This window comes from Cynocephalus volans, chromosome 5 (assembly GCF_027409185.1).
Source record: "Cynocephalus volans isolate mCynVol1 chromosome 5, mCynVol1.pri, whole genome shotgun sequence".
Classification (NCBI taxonomy): Eukaryota; Metazoa; Chordata; class Mammalia; order Dermoptera; family Cynocephalidae; genus Cynocephalus; species Cynocephalus volans.
In genome coordinates, this window is record NC_084464.1 from 133,098,667 (window position 1) to 133,119,890 (window position 21,224).

Consider the following 21,224-nt stretch of genomic DNA (forward strand, 5'->3'; position numbering starts at 1 on the left):
CAATAAAAATCATTTTGGAGTGCATATCTGGAGTATTTTGCATAATAAAAAAAGATTGTATTGGAGTAGTGATGTATAAATTTTTAAATTTTCTTTATTCTTATATCTATCTGTGGAGTCACTAATTAAAATGATTAAAATAATTTTTTCTCATAGGTTTCCAATGAGATATTTAATTTTTTTCAAACAAATTTTGTGAATTAATTATGTGTAAGTACCTGTGTCAGGAATGGCTAAAAATAATAAAATGTATTACAAGTATTTTCCTCAAGTACATAATTTTGAGAGTAATATGGACAACACATTTTAAAGTATATTAACGAAGGACAGAAAACTGTCAGAGATGGTAAGTCCTGTGAGCAGAGCACCAAGTACCATTACATGGCTGGTAGTTGGTGCTAGTACTTCCTATAACATTGTCTTCTCAGCCACATGTGGACCCATGGCCTGAGGATTCAGAAAGGAGTTAGAGGAAACTTTATTTTTTCAGCAGAAAGAACTTTTGATGCATCTGCAAGTATCTTTGGACTTGCATACGTAGACAGGAGTGTGGAAACTTTCTTTTTGATAGTATAATTAGTTTGCATAAAAGGAGGATTGACCTTGGCAAATTGGAAGGCCAAGTAGATTAGTAGCATGGTAACAATCAATCAAGAAAGTTTCTAGTAATTAGTAATTAACTAGAATAACTGGTGAACACTGTGCTATATTTGTGTTATGTTGTGGCAAAAAATTTCACTAAGTTAAGGACAAGAAAGACTTTATTCAAGTCCGTTACAATAAGGGAGAAAGGCCCAATTCAGTGTGAACTCAGCTACACTGAATCAAAGGGCTGGAGAGTTTTTAAGAGTTAAACAGGAGGAGGTTGGGTAGTCTTCCAATTTGGAGTAAGGCACTCTTCAAAGTTAGGCTCTACCCTCCTACAGAAACTGGGAGATGGGCCACTATCTTCCTTGATGATTACATTTCAAAAGATTGGCTCCCAGTTCCTTGAGGAAGACATTCCTGGGTTGTAAAACTGGCAAGAAGTTTTAAAAGGATCTGCAGCTGAAAGGAACCTTTAGAATTTTTCTAAAGTAAATGCTCTAAAAAAAGAGAGGTCTGGGACCTAGAGCCAGGAGGAAGCTTTTCTTAAATTTAGCCAAGCTAAGAGAAACAGTAAAGCTGTCCTGGTCAATTGCAATAATTACATAATATGAAGCAAATTTACCATTTACACAGAGGTCTTAAATTGACACCCCAAGTCCCCTCCAGTTCATCCTCTTGTAAGGCGCATATGCTATCATCTAGAATGAAGTGAAAGAGATTGGGGAGCATCAAACCCAGGTGTGAATAAATTATTTCTCAGAAGGAGACAGGCTCTGGTTACGGAGGTGTGCACATATTCCACGGTGATGTGAGTTATCTGGTGAGGCTGTGAGTAGAGGTTGTGTGTGCAACACACTACTCAGCCACTGCTATTTCTCTCTGAGCTTCTCATTAGAGCAAACCTCTTCTTCCCTTATGTACTGACTCATTTCTGCCCCTAATTGATAATAAAAAATCGAGAAAAAAATGAGAGTGTTGGGAGGTAATTTAGAAGGAAAATACACAATATAAAAGGGCAAATAAAGTGAAAGATTGTCTGCAGCATCACAACTCAACAGACGTGTGTTTAGGGTCTACTCTGCATTTTGCACTGAATTGGATACTCTAATAGGAAACATAAAAGAAGGAATGAAATACTTCCCATAGTGTCATCCGCTGTGATTAGCACCTGAAATACCTGCAGGGGCTCATTAGAAACACAGTTTTCAATCTTCCACCCTAGACCACCCAATCACTGTAGGCCAAGGAATCTATGTTTGAACAAAAGATTTGAATAGAAACATCATCAATTAAGTTATAGTTGTCTTTGTGAAACTATTCCATGCAACTAATTTCCTCTGGACTGTTTCATGCTCTGGCTGTTGATTTCACTGCCTGTACTTTTTAGCATTATATTTCTTCATGTGCTTGGGATTTTTGTTGTGCTTTCTTATTTTGAATGGGTGGGTTTATTTAGTTTTTGTTTTCATTTTTCTTTTGCTCTCCCTGATCCAAAATACACATTTAATTGTCTCTATCCAGCCTTGAAGTTTCCCCAAGCATACGGGAAAATCACTGACCTAGAAAATCAGCCATTGTGCATGATAAAGAATAAATATGGACAAATGAAATTTACCAAAGTGTAATTGTGACTGCTTCAATTGGCTGAGAGGAGCTATGGGTACAGAAGTGCACAACTAAGTTTGCTTCTCAATTTTTTACACACGAAATGAGGTTGCAGTTTGTCATTGAGAGCTCAAGTATGAAAGGATGGAGGCTTTCTCAGGCCAAGTTTTTGATTTAACAGGCAGTTCAGCCCACTGCCTGGTTTTGAGTGTATTTCTATGTTTTTAAATCTCCCTAGACTAACAGCTTTCTAAAACGCAGGTCCTAGGTGGAACTGGGGCAGTCACGCTGCTTCAGCACCCTTTCACGTATGCTTTGCGGTCAGGAGCCACACTCTGCCCCTGCCTGGAAGCAGTGAGCCTCTGCCTGGGGCACCTTTAGATCCCTTTAAAGGAGTCAAATCCCTGGGTTCCATTACTGCTTCTGGACCTGGAAATCCATCGGTCCTCATTTTCAGCTCTGCTCACGTTGTGTTTATTTCTTTTCTTGCACACTGAGAAGATGATCTTATTTATGAATTGTACTCTATCTTGTTTTCTTTTTTATCTCTGTCCTTTCCATATATTTAGACCATAAGGATTGATAAATGAACTGATTGAGTCATCTTGACTGAAAATCCTAACTAAATGTTTATCTTGCCTGAGAAGGAGAGGTAGAAGAAGTAACACTTGTTTTATCTGATTGTGTATATTTTCTTTTTAAAAAATTTTTAATTAAAAATTTTTTATATTGGAATATAATTTTTAATGTATCTGTGGGGTACAGAGTTGAATATCAATACCTGTGTAGAATACATGATGATCAAATTGGGGTAGTTACTATAGTCATCATTAAAAAACATAATCATTCGTGACCCTTTACCAGTTTCTCTCTAACCCACTCCCCTGCCCCTTTCTCACCTCTGGTAACCTCAGTTCTGTTGTCTCCTTTTGAAAGCTCAACATATATTATTGTCTGTTGTATCTTTCTTTCTTTTTTATTTATTTTTTAGCTCTAACTTACGAGTGAGGACATGTGGTATGTCTTTTTCTGTGTCTGGCTTATTTCACTTAACATAATTTTCTCCAAGCTCATTCATGTTGCTGGGAATGGCAGAATTTCGTTCTTTTTTATGGCTGAGTGGTATTCCATTGTATAAATATACCACATTTTCCTTATCCAGTCATCCATCAATGGAAATTTAGGATAGTTTCATAGCTTGGCTATTGTAAATAGATCTGCGATGAACATGGGAGTGCAGGTATCCCTTCAACATGATGATTTCCATTCATTGGGATATGCATATATTTTCTGATCTTTACTTTTTTACTTGAACTAGGTCTTTGGTCTTAAAGGGTAAGAACTTGGAGGTTTTGTTTTCCAGCTTCTCTCCTGACAAGGAGGGGTCTTCTTTCTAACTTTTCTGACTTCTGACTCTGTGTCTGACAGACACCACAGTCTGGACACAGGCATATCACAGAAGCAGCAGGAGCTGCAGGCCACCATCATCCACAGACCGCAGGTTATGTTGGAAGTTGAAGCAAGTGGATGCCTGTGATAGGAAGAAAAATGCCACAGAATATGTCCACATCCTAATCCAGGAAGCTGTGAATATGTTACCTGATGTGGCAAAAGGGACTTTGCAGATGTGATTAAATTAATAGTCTTAATGTGTTTCCTTTATTTATTTTTAAAATTTTATTTTAATTAATTATTTTTTTTAACATTCTATGATGTTGTTATCAGAGCAGTTGGAGGGGGAGAACAGAATGGGAAGGGGGAAGGGATGGGGGAAGATAAAGGAGGGAGGGAGGGGTGTGGTCGAGACCCATGGCACCACCCTCATTCCAACAGGGGAGCCCAGGGGCCTTCTGGAGATGGCTTGGTCATGGCTGGCTGGATGCAGACTTAGGGGGAGTGTGGCTGAGGCCCTCGGCCACCCACTGCCTCAGCTAGAGAAACTTGGGCATTCCTGGTGGTGGCTCAGTGGTTGCTGCTGGGCTGGATGTGGTCGTGGGGGGTCATGGCTGAGGCCCTTCGTGTCACATCGCTTCCACTTGGGAGCCTGGGGTGCTTCTGGTGGCAGCCTGGTGGTCACTGTTTGCTAGACACAGGACATCAGGGGACGTGGCTCAGGCCCTTGGCTACCCCCGTCCAGGCTTGGGAGCCATGGGGGCTTCTGATTCTTCTAGGTTTTATAGGTGTTTTTTAGTGATGTCCGACCTTTACTGGTTAATATCAGAAATTTGGCTCTGAACTGTGGGATTTTTGTTTTTTCTTTCAGTTCTGTGTTGGATTATTTGCTATTCTCACCACTTAAACTCTGCACTGGAACTGATTTGTTGTAGTGGACTGAATTATGTTCCCCCAAAACTCATTGAAGCTTGAATTGTGTCCCCCAAGTTTTATGTATTAGAAACTTAGCCCCCTCTGTGACTATTAAGAGGGTGGGAAATTCTATTATTAATTGTAAGGTGGAGCTTGGAGAGGTGATTAGATTGTAGGTCTGTGAAGCAGTGAATGGATTAAAAATGGTGGTCAGGGGTGTGGTTCTGAGTGCTTTAAAAGGAGACTCTGTCTCTCTCTCTGCTTCCACCATCTTGCAATGTGAGACCCCTGGGTCACTGTCACCACCAGCAGATGGACTTTGGACATCCCAGCCTCAGAAACTGTAAACAATAAATTTCATTTTCTTTATAAATTGCCCAGTTCCCAGTATTTTATTATAAGCAAGGGAAACGGACTAATACATTTGGTTACTTCTAAATGGGGAAATTTCCTGTGGGAACTGTCACTTGAGCTCTGTGGTTGAGCTAAATTGCTACTTTGCTGCTGATTCTCTGGGGAAGGCTTTTTGTGCACATCAGGTTAAAAACATTGTCTTTGTAAGCACTTCTAAGTCTTGTGAGGTCTGGTACACCTGGGTTGTGTGGAAACTCTGGTCTGGGCCCAAGTCTTCTCAACAAACTACACTCCGTGCAGTTCTTTATCCCTGACAAGTCTCCACTGAGTGGTCCTGTGCTGATGGGAGGGCAGACCAGCTGTCCATTCTGTGCCCCAATGTTCCCCTGGTGGTCCCATCTCCCCCATACCCCAGACTCCAAACTCCTTTCATGGGATGGGCCACGCGCTGGTCCCTTGTGATGACTCACTGGCCTCTGAGTGGCTTCTTTTTTCTGTTGTCTATGACCCCTCGCTCCCTCATGGGTCCATGGGAACACTGTCGTTGGTCTTGCTGGCCTGTGGTTCACCAAGGCCCTCTTCTCCCCTGCCGCCTCCAAGCAATTTCATATAAAGTGCACAGTTGTGGCTTCTGCCAGCTCTTGCTTCGTGTGCTCACCAGTTTCAACCTTGAAGTAGCCAGGGCTCGAAATGGTCAGAGCGGTCCTTTCTTTCTCTCATCGTGGCTTCTCCCGCCTTCATGAACTCCGTAGGTCTCTCTTCCTCTTCCCCTGAGCTCTAGTGGCCCCAGCTTGGCAGTCTTTGCTTTTTAGTAGTTGTAAATTGATTGATTGTGGGAAACGGTGACACTGGGGACCGTCGATTCTGCCATCTTTCTGAGAAGTCTCAAATTAATGATCTTGAGATGAGAGAATAGCCTGGATTATTCAAGTTGGCTCAGTGTAATCACATGAGTCATTAAAAATGTAAGAGGGAGAGAGTATAATCAATGTCACAGTCAGAGAGAGATTTGAAGACACTATGCTGCTGGTTTTGTGGATGGAGGAAGGGACAACAATCAAAGGAATGCCAAGGAGTAGAAGGCAGGAAACAGACTCTCTCTGAGAGCCTCCACAGGTATGCAGAATTGCTCGATCCTTGATTTTAGTCCAGTGAAACCCATTTCAAATTTCGAATTTCCAGAACACCAGTCATGTAAGACTGTGAGATAATAACTTTGTATTGCATGAAGACACTAAATTCACAGTAATCCATTACAGCAGCAATAAGAAACTAGCACAATGCCATAACTCCCAGACAGGTGTCCCACATATGACTGCGGATGCCTCAGGCAGATCCGGTGCTTACCTAACTGATGAGCCCAGCTACCACTAGCCAATCAGCAACAACCAGAGACTTTACTTTCCTTACATAGGACAGAGGTAGCTCATGGCTCTTTGGTTTTAAGAAACTGCTATTTCTACTCGATTGAACCCAATCTCCCGAAGCCTGGATCTGTGCTGAATTGGATTCTGCTTGGCAGTGAAACTTCTCCAGTTAGAGCTCAATCTTTGATCTCACATCCATCGCTTTTCCTTTGACAACCCAGAATATAAGAACAAATAAATAAAATAAAATAGAAGAAAATGGCAACATACATGTTCTCTGAATCGACATCTCTTGCTGTCTGCTTTGTTTCTCTCTTCCTCTTTAGAGTTGAGCAGCATCAGTCATTCATGATCTCACTGGCCTTCTCTAATCCCCACTCATTCTCAAGCCACTGCAATCCAGGTCTGTCTACAGCGTTTCAGTAGAAGAAGTCCAGTCATGCTCGTCAGCATTCTAGCTGTTAATGCCAACAAGCAATTCTCAGTTTCTATTTAACTTGCCACATCTGCAACATTTGATGCTCTTGGCTGTACCCTCCTTTGTGAACCTTGTTCATCCCTTGGGCCTATGGGACTACTTTTTCCTGTTCTTCCATCTCTATTTCTGCCTACTCTTTCTTTTGCAGGCGTAAGTTTGAAGTTGGTATTCTTCCAGTTCCTTCTATTTTCACTGCGCAAACTCTAATCCAGTCAACAAACACTTACTGAGTACTGGCACAACCTAGGCACTCTGGCAGGTGTGCACAGGGCCATCACATTTACTCCTATGGTTTCAAAAACACCAGAAAGTGAGGAATCCCAAATGACTGTCTGTGGCACAATTTCTTTCCTGAACTGAAGACTTATCAGCCAAACCACCTTCTGAAGAACTCCAGTTACATGTTCCTCTGACTAGTATAAACCTCAGCCATCATCTTCTCCTCTCAAATCTACTTTCTCTTATTGCTGAACCTGTCCTGTTAGAAAGTTAAAAACCTGGGAATCACCCTTGACTCCCGCATCTGTCATGCCTAAACCCCTACATCCTATCAGTGTCTAAATTGCTCACTTATATTTTCATAAAATACGGAGGCAAGGTTACTGAATAAGTGCAGGGTGAGATCAAGTTCTTTTTGAAAATGTAAAGAAAAGGAAAGACAGCATTGCCAAGAAGAGTTTGGTAGATGATCTACTGAATGGCTGTTTCATGTCACACCTGTAATATATGTTCCTCCACTTTTATGTATTTCTATTTTCAAGTCCTGAGTATACTATTGTGGAGGGAAAAAGTCTTTATCACCTCCTACGTGGTAGGTGCTTCCTAGGATAAAGGTGTCTATTTTTCCTGGACCTGAAATCCTTTTATGGAGCTTCAGTCCTTGATCCCCCTCCCTAATTCTCTCTGTTAATGTTGGGGGGACAAAGCCCTGTGTCAGGAGAGGCTGGTGTTATCAAACTGCCTGGCTTTCAGCTCCCACACCCTCCCATCTGGCAGTTTGCTGTTACCTCCAGACGGTGTATTCTTTGCTTCATAATTGAGCTGCTGTTACAAAGAGATAATTTAACTATGTGAAATGAAATAGGCAGGATTGTTTCATGGGCTTGGGACTGGTGCAGACCACAGAGCCTTGCTATTGGGATTTAATGTCTATACTTGTCTTCAATTTCTTAATAATTTTTTTTTGGCAGCTGGCCGGTAACAGGGATCAAACCCTGCACCTTGGTGTTATCAACACCACACTCTGACCAGCTGAGCTAACTGGCCATCCCAAATTTCCTAATAATTTTATCTTTGTATCTGTGTCTTGTTAACGGAAGTCCAAAGGGACAATGGAGCATGCACCTGTGGCTTGGAACCTCGAATCGCCTGTGGTCCTGCATTACACCCTTTCCCCTCTTCCCTGGGAAGGGGCCTCTGACACCTACTCCTCCACCCTCAGGCACCTTGGGCCCCATCCAACCTCCTGGCCACCCTAACTAATGACACTGCCATCCTCTTCCCCCCCCCGGCAGAGGAGCTGATGCTGTGTGGGGAGCGTTGTGGTCAGGTGCACCATCTGCAGTCTCAGGGCCAGGCATAGGCTGTTCTCCCCATCCACAGCTGGTAGGGCCATCAAAAGTTAGATGGACTACTTGGCAAGGGCAAGACTCTGGTCACACACAATCCAGATAACGAATGCTTCTCGGTGTGGAGGTTGCAATCCCGTGGGGGTCACCTGCTGCCTTTGGATGAGGCGGCAGACCATGAGAAGGGCAGATGCCTGGCTCAGCTTCCTCACCGCCATCCTGGGCAAGGCATGTAGATTCAGGGGTTTGCAGGAGGGGATCCTGGCAGTGGTTGGGCCACCTGTGCTGAGTCACAGGGCAGGATGTGCATATACCTGTGAGTATCATCACTTGCCCTGTGAATATCTCAATGCCCAAAGGTGTGGGACATTACATAGCAAATACCAAACACCATGACAGTTCAAGAGAGATTGTAAGGGAAGGAAAAGCTGTTGATATGGGTTAAGTGTGTTCCTCGGAGGTTCATATATTGGAAATTGACACCCATTGTAACAGTGTTAAGATGGTGAGAAAATTTACTATGGTATTTGGAGGGCAGTCTTTGAGAGGGGATTGGATCATCAGGACTGTGCCCATTTGAATGGATTAATCCATACTTGGAATAACGAGTTATCACAGGCTTTAGAAGGAGAGCAAGAGATAGGCTCAGTCTATTCTCTTGCCATGTGATACTGTGGTTGCCACTGGACTTTGTACAGAGTCACCACCCAGAAGGCCCTCACTTGATGCGTTCTCTGGACTTTTATCTTCCCATTCTCCCAACTGTAAGAAATAAGTTTCATTTCTTCATACATTATCCAGGTTTAGGTATTCTGTTTTAAGCAACAGAAAACAGACTAATACAGTGTTTACTTTAGTTCGTAAATGATGTCTTTTTTTCATATTTTTGAACATGGGTCACTGCATTTGTAGTTTGTGATGGGCCCTGCAAATTATGTAGGCAGTCTTGTAAATAGGGAATAGGTTACATTATTACCAAATACTGGGCTATGCCAATCCAGGCCAGTTGAACTTGACATCTTTTGGTTATGAAAATCCTAAGTGTTTCTACAAAGTATCATAGCACCAAAAAGAGTTTTGTAGAAGAACTCATTAATTATAATTATCAGAAGTAGGTTTCCTTTCATGATTCACACCTTACACTGTAGGGATTCCTTATGAGGAATATATAATGTGTGAAATGGATTGGCTGGCTTCCTAAAATATTCTAGGAGGTGAAAGCCTATTAAAAGGTGACTTCTCAAATATGTAATTATATTATATGGAATCCCCCTTTGCAAGGAAGAGCTTCGCAGGTGTAAAGAACCAGGTATTTAAATTAAACTTTTTCAGTTACTCAGGTAATGTGATTTCTGGGCCATGAAAATTCATGTTAGTTTTGCTGGGGGGAAACTATGAGGTTCAGACATAGTTACAAAAATAACTATGTGATTAAAGACAGAATGAGTTTCTCAACTTTAAAATTGCTTTTAATTTTTAATACTGAAATATAACAGGATATAATATGAGGCAATATTTAAAAGCAGTTGCTTTGATATGCACTTTGAATTTTTCTTTTTAATTTCCAGAATTCAAAATTATTACTCCCTCACACAAGGAAGGGCAGAAACCCAGCAAGCACCTAACTGCAGAACCATGAACAGCAATTTTTCCCACCCCGTTGTGCAGCTGTGCTATGAGAATGTGAATGGATCTTGTATTAAAACCCCCTACTCGCCTGGGTTTCGGGTGATTCTGTACACAGCCTTTGGCTTGGGGTCCTTACTGGCCATATTGGGAAACCTCTTGGTGATGACTTCAGTTCTTCATTTCAGGCAGCTGCACTCTCCAGCCAATCTTCTCATCGCCTCTCTGGCCTGTGCTGACTTTTTGGTGGGTGTGACCGTGATGCCCTTCAGCATGGTCAGGTCCGTGGAGAGCTGCTGGTACTTTGGAGACAAATTTTGTACCTTTCACAGCTGCTGTGATGTGGCATTTTGTTATTCTTCTCTCTTCCACCTGTGCTTCATCTCCGTCGACAGGTACATCGCTGTTACAGACCCTCTGGTCTATCCTACCAAGTTCACGGTGCGTGTGTCAGGAATTTGCATCAGCATCTCCTGGATCCTGCCCCTGGTGTACAGTGGTGCTGTGTTCTGCACGGGTGCCAGTGACGACGGGATGGAAGAATTAGTAAGTGCCCTCAACTGTGTAGGAGGATGTCAGATTGTTGTGAATCAAGACTGGGTTTTGATTAATTTTCTGTTGTTCTTCATTCCTACTTTTGTTATGATAATTCTTTACAGTAAGATTTTTCTTGTAGTTAAACAACAAGCTATAAAAATGGAAAGTACTAGTAGCAAAGCAGAATCATCCTTCCAGAGTTACAAAGCCAGAGTGGCCAAGAGAGAGAGAAAAGCTGCTAAAACCCTGGGGGTCACAGTGATAGCATTTATGATTTCGTGGTTACCGTATACTATTGATACATTAATTGATGCTTTTATGGGCTTCATAACTCCTGCCTATATTTATGAAATTTGCTGCTGGGGTGCTTATTATAACTCAGCTATAAATCCTTTGATTTATGCCTTATTTTATCCTTGGTTTAGAAAAGCCATAAAACTTATTTTAAGTGGGGAAGTTTTAAAGGATAGCTCATCAACCATTAGTTTATTTTCAGAATAAGTGTTGGTACTCAGTTGAGAAAATTAAGAATGATTTCAAGTTTTAATTTATGCTACAATTAAGTAAAATAAATAAAACCTTTCCTAATTGGGGAAATGTATTATTTTTCAAATTAGCCAGGAAGAAATTATGGGAAGTTTAAACCATTAAACTACTGTGAAGATATTTACTACAATAAATAATAAATGATAAAGTAGTTTACATATGTCACCCATCTCAATTTTTGTACATGTCCTTTTCACATGCCCTTGTTTCTTCCAATTCAGTGAATTCTGAGTCTCATTCTTGAATGTGAACCCCTAATCATCCTCTTCTATGCTCAATTCTCATTTATCTTCAAATGGTCGTTCTTTCCTTGTCTTTTGCAACACTGTTTGTTTGCTGGGGCTGTCATAACAACGTACCACCGACTGGGTGGCTTAAACAAAGAAACTTATTTTCTCATGGCTCTAGAGGCTAGAAGTTCAAGATCAAGATATCAGCAGGCTTGGGGTTTTTTGGGACCTTTCTCCTTGGCTTGCAGGTAGCTGTCTTCTTTGTGTGTCCTCACATTCTCATTCTCTATGTGTGTTTGTGTCCTAATCTTTTCTTATAAGGGCATGAATCATATCAGATTAGTGCCCAACCTAAATACCTCATTTTAACTTAAGTGTTTTCAGACTGGAGGCCTGGGCGTTAGGACTTCAACATGTGAATTAGGGTGACACAACTCAGACCATAACAGACACAGTCCAGGTGTGATGGCACTACCAGAGGGTCTGTTGATTTGCTGCTCTTCTTTGACTATTCCTTTCTGTTCCTTTAATCTTTGTACTCTAAGAGTTTTCGGGGTAGCCGGTGGGCCTTTTCTGCTTAATGGCTGGGTACTCAGAATGTTCATTCGCAATATTGTGGGACCAGTAATTCAGCTTTGGGATCAGGTAGTAACCACAGACATTGTCAAGAAATTTTGCAAGTGAAAAAAATCTACCACAAAAAGACTGGCATAATGATCATTAGCAATTGGAAACTCTGCAAAAGAATTATCAATAATCACTTGCAGTTATCATTTTTATACAAGCTTTTATCACCTGAAAATAATGTGTAGTTCAAGTCCCTAGAATTTTGTGGGATCAAAAATTCTATGAAAATACTGCAAAAAAAAAACAAAAAAAACCCAGGTATTAAAAAGAGTACTGTGGAAAGATACAACAATCACTATAATACATTGAACTTTGAAAAGGAGAGAACAAAAGTGAGGTTACCCACAGGTGGGATAGGGGGAGAGAGAGGGGGTGACAGGGAGGAATTGGTAAAGGGTCATGAAAGACGATTACATAGTATAATATTGAATATACTAATTATCCTGATTTCAGCATCCCATATTGCTCACAGGTATTGATATTCAACTCTGTACCCCACAGATATGTACAATCAACTGTTTCAATAATAGTAATTTAAAAAAATAAAGCAAAAGTCAAACAATAAGAAAACAAAATAAAAAGAATATTGTGCTGGCTGGTTACTCAGCTGGTTAGAGGGTGGTGTTGATAATACCAAGGTCCAGGGTTCGAGCTCTGTTACCGTCCAGTTGGCAACAACAACAACAGAGAAGAGTATAAACAATGCACACTGTAATTTCATGTTCTGATCTCTGGAATATTTTACACTTTTGATTCAATAAAAATCATTTTGGAATGCATACCTGAAGTATTTTATATAATGAAACTAAATTTAGTGGAATAGTGGTGTATAAACTTTACTTTTCTTTTTTCTTGTATTTATCTGTGGAGTCACTAATTAAAATGATTAATTTTTTTTCTCATTGGTTTCCAATGAGGCGTTCAATTTTTTAAAAACAAATTTTGAGCATTAATTATGTGTAAGTACCTGTGTCAGGAATGGCTAAGAATAAAATATATATTACGAGTATTTTCCACAAGTAAATAATTTTGAGGGTTTTATGGTCAACATTTTAAATTATATTAGTGAGGGACAGAAAAGTGTCAGAGATGGTTAAGTCCTGTGAGTAGAGGACCAAGTACCACTACAAGGTTGGTACTTGGTGCTAGTCCTTCCTATAACATTGTCTTCCCAGCCACATGTGGTCCCATGGCCTGAGGATTCAGAAAGGAGTTAGAGGAGATTTTATTTTTTCAGCAGAAAGAACTTTTGATGCATCTACAAGTATGTTTTATGTTTGGACTTGCATAAGTAGACAGGAGTGTGGAAACCTTTTTTTTTGTCAGTATAATTAGTTTGCATGAAAGGAGGATTGACCTTGGCAAATTGGAAGGCAGTGAGTAGATTAGTAGCATGGTAACAATCAGTAAGTAAAGTTTCATGCTGTCACTTAACTATACTCAGTAGATCAGGCCAGCTGCAGCAGATTAAAAAGAGGATATCATGCTCCTTATTTTTAGAGTATAGAGGACAAACAAAAAAAATTAAGTGAAAGAGTGGGATAATAGTTCTATTCAATAAATTTTCTGTATAATTGCACTGTGGCTTAATTAAATTATAGATAATGAATGTGACAGAGTTCAAAGGTAAATTAAAATATTTTGAAAATCCCATGGGAAAGCAAAATATTTTGTTTGGAATAATACCAAAACCTCCAATATATGGTTACATGTCACTTAACAATGGGGATACTGTCTGAGAAATGTGTCATTGTGTGAACATCATAGAGTGTATACCTAGATGGTATATCATACTACACACCTAGATTGTATGGTACAGTCTATTGCTCCTAGGCTACAAACCTATGCAGCATGTTACTGTACTGAATACTGTAAACAATTATAACACAATGTTAAGTGCTAGTATTTGTGTATATAAACATCTGAACATATGAAAGTACAGTGAAAATATGGTGTAAAAGATAAAAAATGGTCATATATGTGGTCTGTAATTGACTGAAACATTGTTTTGTGGCACATGATTGTAATTTTAAATATGGGGTTTCTTTTGAACATGTAGTGGGTGTGTGGAATTTCACAAAGGAGAGAGAAGATAGGAGATTACAGTTTTCCATATTCTTCACGACAGTCTTTCCTAAATATGACTGCCCCAGATGTGCTGATGATGACTTTCTGATTATACAAGCATGTAATGCCTTTGTTGGTACTACAGAGTAGACTCCCTGGCCATAGATGACTGATTAGAGTTGGACACATAATCCCAGGAAAACTCATAAATATGCTTGATTGAGTCCATTTCATTTTCACTCAAGAGAATATAAACTAAGATACCAGAGAATGTTAATATTGAGTATTAGAGCGAAGTTTCCTGCATCTTGAGGCTCATGTCCAGGTAAAGACAAGATGGTCCAATATTATCACATTGTATAAACATCATTTTACAAGTATTAGTTAATACAATCATATGAGAGAAAGAATAAGTATAGGAATTCAAAAATAGGAAGTTAAAATATCATTATTTACAGATAATATGACTGAAAATAAATTTGTCTAAATTTGCCTTGTTACCGTTGTGAACTAATCCCAGACATCAACAACTCTTTTCCTGACCTGGAAACAAAGATTGTGAACATATATTTCCCGCAATTATTTAGTTTCCTTAAGGTGTAAATGTACTCAGTGGCTTTGGGAGCTAGAGTTTTTAGGCTTATAGGGATTGAGCAAGACATTAATAGGCTAGCCACCTGCTTCAGCTCTAGGGATTCCATGATCAACTAGTCAGTGTTACAGATTTCTGCAAGTCATACAATTCTGATATTCTGACTACTGCTTTAAGTCTGCTGTCCATTTTGATAACTATATCTACTTGGTCTTTGGAGGTTCATTGCCACCACTTGGTCTCCATGGGCTTGGGATTCCATCACCATCATTGCATTCAGAGATCCCCATTTAATTGTAGCAGCTTCCACGGTAATTTCTGATGCGTAGATGGGCCTACAGCAGAACACTTCAAGGATGTCAGGGTCCTTTCACAGATTTATTTCTTGTAGCTATGGTGAAGGGCATATCCTCTGAACTCTCCTGCACTGAGTGAGCCTGTCTTAAATAAATCCACTCAAGCATTTCAATTCACCTAAGTATTTGTATACCTTTCTTGACAGTAGACCAAGGAAATTCTGACATATTGTCTTCAGTTGGTATAGGCAGTATTTGGGTCCATATTTGTCAACCAACCAAAAAATCTGTTAGAGCTATTCCAAGCCCCTTGAACTAAAACTCTGAATCCAGAATGTCTGCTTAGTCAGCTCATATCAATACATTCACCCCAATTTGACTCTACATTCCTTCCACATTGGTATCACATAATTGGGATCCAATTCCACAGATATTCTTCAGGTTTCTGTTAATATGGACTGGCAAAGTCATCCAACTCTTCTGGCTTGTGTTGGGCCTCCCCATGGGTCACACTATGTATATCAACCTTCTGGGCCTGCTCGGACCTGAGTCTGATCATACATCTAGCAGCAAGGAGAAGTGTTAGGATAGGTCCTGAGGAGGATCAGCACTACACTGTGAGGCAAATAAGGCAGGAGAGGCCATCAGAGGGTCTTCAGGCAAAGCAGAAACAGCTGCCTCTAACAGCAGAAAAGGCTTGAGCCAATTTAGGACTTTGAGGTACCCAGTTTCATCAAAATAAGCCTATATGTCACTGTCCTAATTTTAAAGATCCCATCTAAATTGATGATAGGATTTAACAAAAGAGACCCTGGGAAACTGGGAATTGAATTTGCTTTGGAATCCAGCTATGTACAGGTATCTACAGTTTTCAGAAACTAAGTACTGTGGCTATAGACAGTAAGAGGTTCTTTCAATGTATTCATAGATGCTTTCAGGTCCCTCATATGGACCTTGAGCTAGGAATTTAAAGCCTCTTGAATTCATTCCCCCCCAAGTTCTCCAGAGCAGTTAAAAGTAACTAACCAATCCATTATACTCCTCATTTTTGTTAAAATGTTGTAAGGCAGGAAATCCTTGGTCACCCAGAGCCTTGTCTTCTGTAGGCACTTGATTCCAGTTATCTACAGATGAGAATTTGAGTAGACGTTTGCACCTGTACGCCATGGACTACCAGTTTCCTCTCTACCACTGGAAACAGGGTCATTGATGCTTTTAAATATAATTATATCGGAGAACCAAGTATAGGAAACCCAGAACCAGCTTAGAAATATCCTCTTAAGATTCAGTTTCTCCGGAACATAGTTCTTTGATCATTATGTGATGTCTTTCTCCATTTCTTAAAGTAGTATTTGTCATGAATTCTACATTGTCTGCTATGTATATAACAGCAGCTGCTTTTTTATGCTTACTATTTGTATAGCATATCTTTTTAAATACTTTTTTTCCAAACGTTTTGACTGTTTAAATATAAAGTGTCTCCTGTAGGCAGCGTACAGATGGGATTGCTTTTTTAATGCAGTCTGACAATCTTGCCCGTTAGTTGTAGTGTTTAACACATTACATCTAACGTAATTTTTTATATATATTTGGGTTTAATTCTATTATCTTGCTCTTTATTTTTCATTTGTTCCTTTTGTATTTTGTTTGTTTCTCTTTTCCTGACTTATTTGGGCTAATTAAACACTTTTAGTTTCTATTAATTGTTTTCTATTGACTTCTTAACTATGGAGAAATATATTTATGGATTAGCAGACTCAATACTTAAGATGTCCAATCCTTCAATGACATTAAGAAAATATATAAACCCTAAATATGTATGCCCCTAATTACAGAGCATCTATATTCACAAACCATAAATGACAAAATTAAAAAGAGAAATAAACAAATTTACCATCCTGATAAGTATTTCAGTATATCTCTCTCCATAACTGATTTATAAACTCAATTTTCTACCAAGAAAAATTCCACGGGTTTTTTTTCTTTTTTGGCAGAAATTGGCATGGTGATTCTAAAAGTTGTATGAAACATCAGAAGACATAGACTGGCCTGAAAAATTTTCAATAGGACAACAAAGTGGAAAACTTATATAATCTGATGTCAAGTCTTACTGTAAAGCTTCAGTTAAGACAGTGAGGCATTTGGACTAAACATAGATATATAAACTAACGTAATAGAATAGAGAGCCCAGAAATAGGCCCACACGTAAATAGTTGATTGGTTTTTGGTAAAGGAACAAACATCATTTACTGGAGAAAGAATAGTCAAGAAACACTGCTAGAGTTGCTGAATATCCATATACTACCACTACTGCTACTACTACTAAACTTCAAACCCTTCCTAACAACATATGTAAAATTAATATGAAATGAATCATAGACCTAACCATAAGAACTAAAATTACAAAAATTCTAGAAGGAACATGGAAGAAAACAGTTCTGACATTAGGTTTGGCAAAGGCTTCTTACATAAAAAACAAAGGCACTAATTATAAAAGAAAAGTTGGATTTTATGAAAATTAAAATCTTTTACTTATCAAAAACACTGTTAAGAAATTAAATGTAAATATTCATAGCATATATCTGGAAAGACTTATACCCAGACAACTCAATAATAAAAAAACTTAAAACCCAATAAAAAATGGGCAAAAATGTCTATGGATGTTTCACCAAAATGGATTCATTAGTGGCCAATAACAACATTAAAAGATGCTCAGCAACATTATTCATCAATTTAAAAACATGAGATACTATTACAAACCCCATAGAATGGATAAAATAAAAAGAAATGGTAATACCAAGTGTTGAAGAGGACCTGCTGCAATTGGAATACTCATAGATTGCTGATGGGAATATAAAATGGTGCAATTACTTTAAAAGACAGTTTGTAGTTTCTTATATAGCTAAAAATTTGCTTCCCATATGATCCACCCATTCTGCTTCAGGTATTTACCCAAAAGAAATGAAAACATGTGTCTATGCAAATAATTATATATGATTTTTCATAGCAACACTATTAAATAACTATCCCAAACTGAACACTGTCCAAATGTCTAGCAACAGGTATATGAGTAAAATAAGTGTGGCATATTCATACAATTGAATACTACTTAACAATAACAAGAAATGGACTACTAATATACCCAGTAACGGGTATCTCACAGACATTGAGCTGAGTGAAAGAAGCTGGTTGCAGAAGAGTACATACTGTATGACTCTATTCACATGTGATTTTTAGAGCAGGCAAAACTAATCTGAAGTGATAGAACTGAGATCACTGGTTGCCTAAAGCAGGAGAGGGGAAGTGGGGGTGAAATTGACTGCAAAGGGCAAGAGAAAATTTCTGGAGTGTTGGAAATATTCTATGTCTTGATTACGGTGGTGGTTACATGGGTGGATACATTTGTCAAAAGTCATTTATCTGTACACTTTAAAAGTGAGAAATTTTCAAATAAATTATACCTCAATGCAAAAAAGCTGATTTTAAAAAATGGCTTGAAGTCATTCATTAGAAAAATCTTTTGAAAGCCTAAAATGATTTCTGCTCTAGAGTTCTAAGAGGAAAAGGAAATTTGTCAAAGATAGAATAGAAACATATATTGGAATCGCCACATTCCAAAGATTCTTTCTACATTTTATTTCTTTAGTATCTTCCCAACAGTTCCCATTAAAAACAACCGTGAAAACCTTAGAAAGAACTACTTTTTATTTGTATTTACACCTCACGTATTTCCACGAGGAAAACATCTTGTACACTACTCCTACAATTTTCAAATCAGAATTATTAAAACCAAAACTGCAATATTCTAGGTTTTAACATATGACTGCATTTTATTTCTTCAACACAAATCAACATTGGAAGGGATAGAGAGTTTATCTGAAAGAGTTTTAATGACAGTCAACAGCAGAATCATTAATAAGTAGTTCTCACAATAATGAAAAGACAATCTGCAATATGACTTTTCAATTCTGTACAAAGGTTTATAAGGACGAGTATTATTTTCATTTCTATTTTATGGAAGTTCAAATGCCAGCAGCAAATTAGAAGGGTACAGACTTGTTTTTGGCATAAACATAATAGTTATTTAAAAATTTCTAACTTTCTACACCTTGCATTGTGGGGATTCAATCTTAGGGTATTTGGGTATTTTGAATTATTCAGGTATTTTCTTCAGGGGAAAGAGTGTTTGGGTCATTAACATATCTTTGTTAAATTAGGAAAAGAACACTAATAAAAGGTGAAATTCAAATATACATTGCATAGCAGACCATAACTCCTTGAAGACAAACACTACTCAAATATGAGGAACTAGGCAATACAGAGTAATATTTTTTAAATTAAAATAAACAGCATTTTATGTAATTATGAAAATTGATTTTTTTTATGTATTAGGAAGAAAGGAATTTTAAGAGATGAGGATATGAATCACTTTCTAAACGTGCAAATAAAAATTTGTAGGTACAAACCAAAAGGGACAAAATGTACTGACAATTATTGTCATATTTTATTCATTTTTTTGAAAACTTGAAAATTGGAATCACAGAGTTGGCCATAGCAGATGATGGTTTTTCCAGGTATCAAAATGTTGACCCAGGAGTGGTTTTGACCCTTCCTGGAGCTGTCCAACTGTGCTCCCAGAACCTGAATGGATCCTGTGTCAAGGCTCCCTACTCACCAGGCCCCTGACTGATTCTGTGCGCAGTGATTGGCTTTGGGGCTGTACTGACTGTATTTGGAAACCTCTTGGTGACGATTTCAGTTCTTCATTTCAACCAGCCACAATCTGCAGCCAACTTTTTGACAGCCTCTTTGGAGGGTGCTGACTTCTTGGTGGGAACGATGACCATGGTCTTCAGCACAGTGATGTCTGTGGAGAGCGGCTGCTACTTTGACGAGAGCTACTGTAAATCGCACTCTTGTTTCCATGTGTCATTCTGTTATGTTTCTTTGCGTTTTAATCTCCATCAATAAATACATCGCTGTCACTGACCCTCTGATCTATCCAACCAGGTTCACTGCTTCTGTTCTGGCACATGTACTGCCTTCTTCTGGCTTCTTTCCATGATTTAAACATGTACTCTTCTTTGCACAGGTGCAAATGAAGCCAAGCTGGAGGAAGTAGTAAGTTCCGTCACCTGTGTGGGAGCCGTCAAATTGCAGGGAATCGAAGTTGGGTATTGGTAAATGTTCTATTTCTTTTCATACCCATGTTTGTGATGATAATGTTTACTCCAAATTTTCCCTCATCATTAAACAACAGGCTACAAAAATTGAAATTATGACAATAAGACCGGGAAATCATCAGACAGCTGCAAAGACAGCGGCCAAGAGAGACAGAAAAGTAGCAAAAATGCTAGGAATTGCAGTGATAGCATTTCTGATTTCATGGTTGCCATACTTCATTGATACAGCCACTGATGCCTTTGTGGGTTTCATCACACTCACGTATACTCATGAAATATTAGTTTGGTTTGCTTACTATAACTCAGCAATGAATCCCTTGATTTATGTTTTTTCTTATCCTTGGTTTTAAAAAGCCATCAAACTAATTGTCACTGGCAAAGTCTTGAGAGAGAATTCCTCAACAATAAACTTATATTCTGAGTAGCTTCTTGCTTTAGATTGGGGGAATTAAAAATAGATTCACAATGGAAACCTTGTGGGGAGATAAAATTGAACATAAATGTTCTGTATTAGTCTATGTTCTGTCGCTGATAACAGAATATCTGAAACCAAGTAATTTATAAGGAAACAAAATTCATTTCTTACAGTTTTGGAGGCTGTGAAGTCCATGGTCCAGCGGATGCATCTAGTGAGAGCCTTCTTCTGGGTGAGAACTCTCTACAGAGTCCTGAAGCGGTGCTGGGTATCACATTGCGAGGATGACAAGAGCTAGAGAGCTAACCTTGTCACTCACTCTCCTTATAAAGCCATCAGAATCATGCCCATGACAACCCATTCAACTATCAACCCTTCACTGCATGAATGGATCGATCTATCCAAGAAGGCACAGTCCTCATGATCCAATCACTTCTTTTTTTTTTTTTTTTTTAAATTTTATTTTGTCGATATACATTGTAGCTGATTATTGCTCCCCATCACAAAAACCTCCCTCCCTTCTCCCTCCCCCCATCCCCCCCAACAATGTCCTTTCTGTTTGCTTGTTGTATCAACTTCAAATAATTGTGGTTGTTATATCTTCTTCCCCCCCCCCCGGTTTGTGTGTGTGTGTGTGTGTATGTGTGTGTGTGAATTTATATATTAATTTTTAGCTCCCTCCAATAAGTGAGAACATGTGGTATTTCTCTTTCTGTGCCTGACTTGTTTCACTTAATATAATTCTCTCAAGGTCCATCCATGTTGTTGCAAATGGCAGTATTTCATTCGTTTTTATAGCTGAGTAGTATTCCATTGTGTAGATGTACCACATTTTCCG

The 21,224-nt window shown here is 38.9% G+C and overlaps 1 protein-coding gene and 1 pseudogene across 1 annotated transcript; both read left to right on the forward strand.

Annotated features, from left to right (window-relative positions):
* The first annotated feature begins 9,902 nt into the window (after positions 1-9,902).
* On the forward strand, positions 9,903-10,931 carry LOC134378514 (trace amine-associated receptor 8-like). Its single transcript, XM_063097701.1, has one exon. It carries the CDS (start codon positions 9,903-9,905, stop codon positions 10,929-10,931), a length of 1,029 nt encoding a protein of 342 aa, XP_062953771.1.
* Positions 10,932-15,953: 5,022 nt separating this feature from the next.
* LOC134379159 (trace amine-associated receptor 7a-like) lies at positions 15,954-20,396 on the forward strand (annotated as a pseudogene).
* Positions 20,397-21,224: the final 828 nt, after the last annotated feature.

Excerpts from the sequence above, each read along its gene's own strand:
- LOC134378514 (XM_063097701.1), top strand. The coding sequence starts at position 9,903 with ATGAACAGCAATTTTTCCCACCCCGTTGTGCAGCTGTGCTATGAGAAT.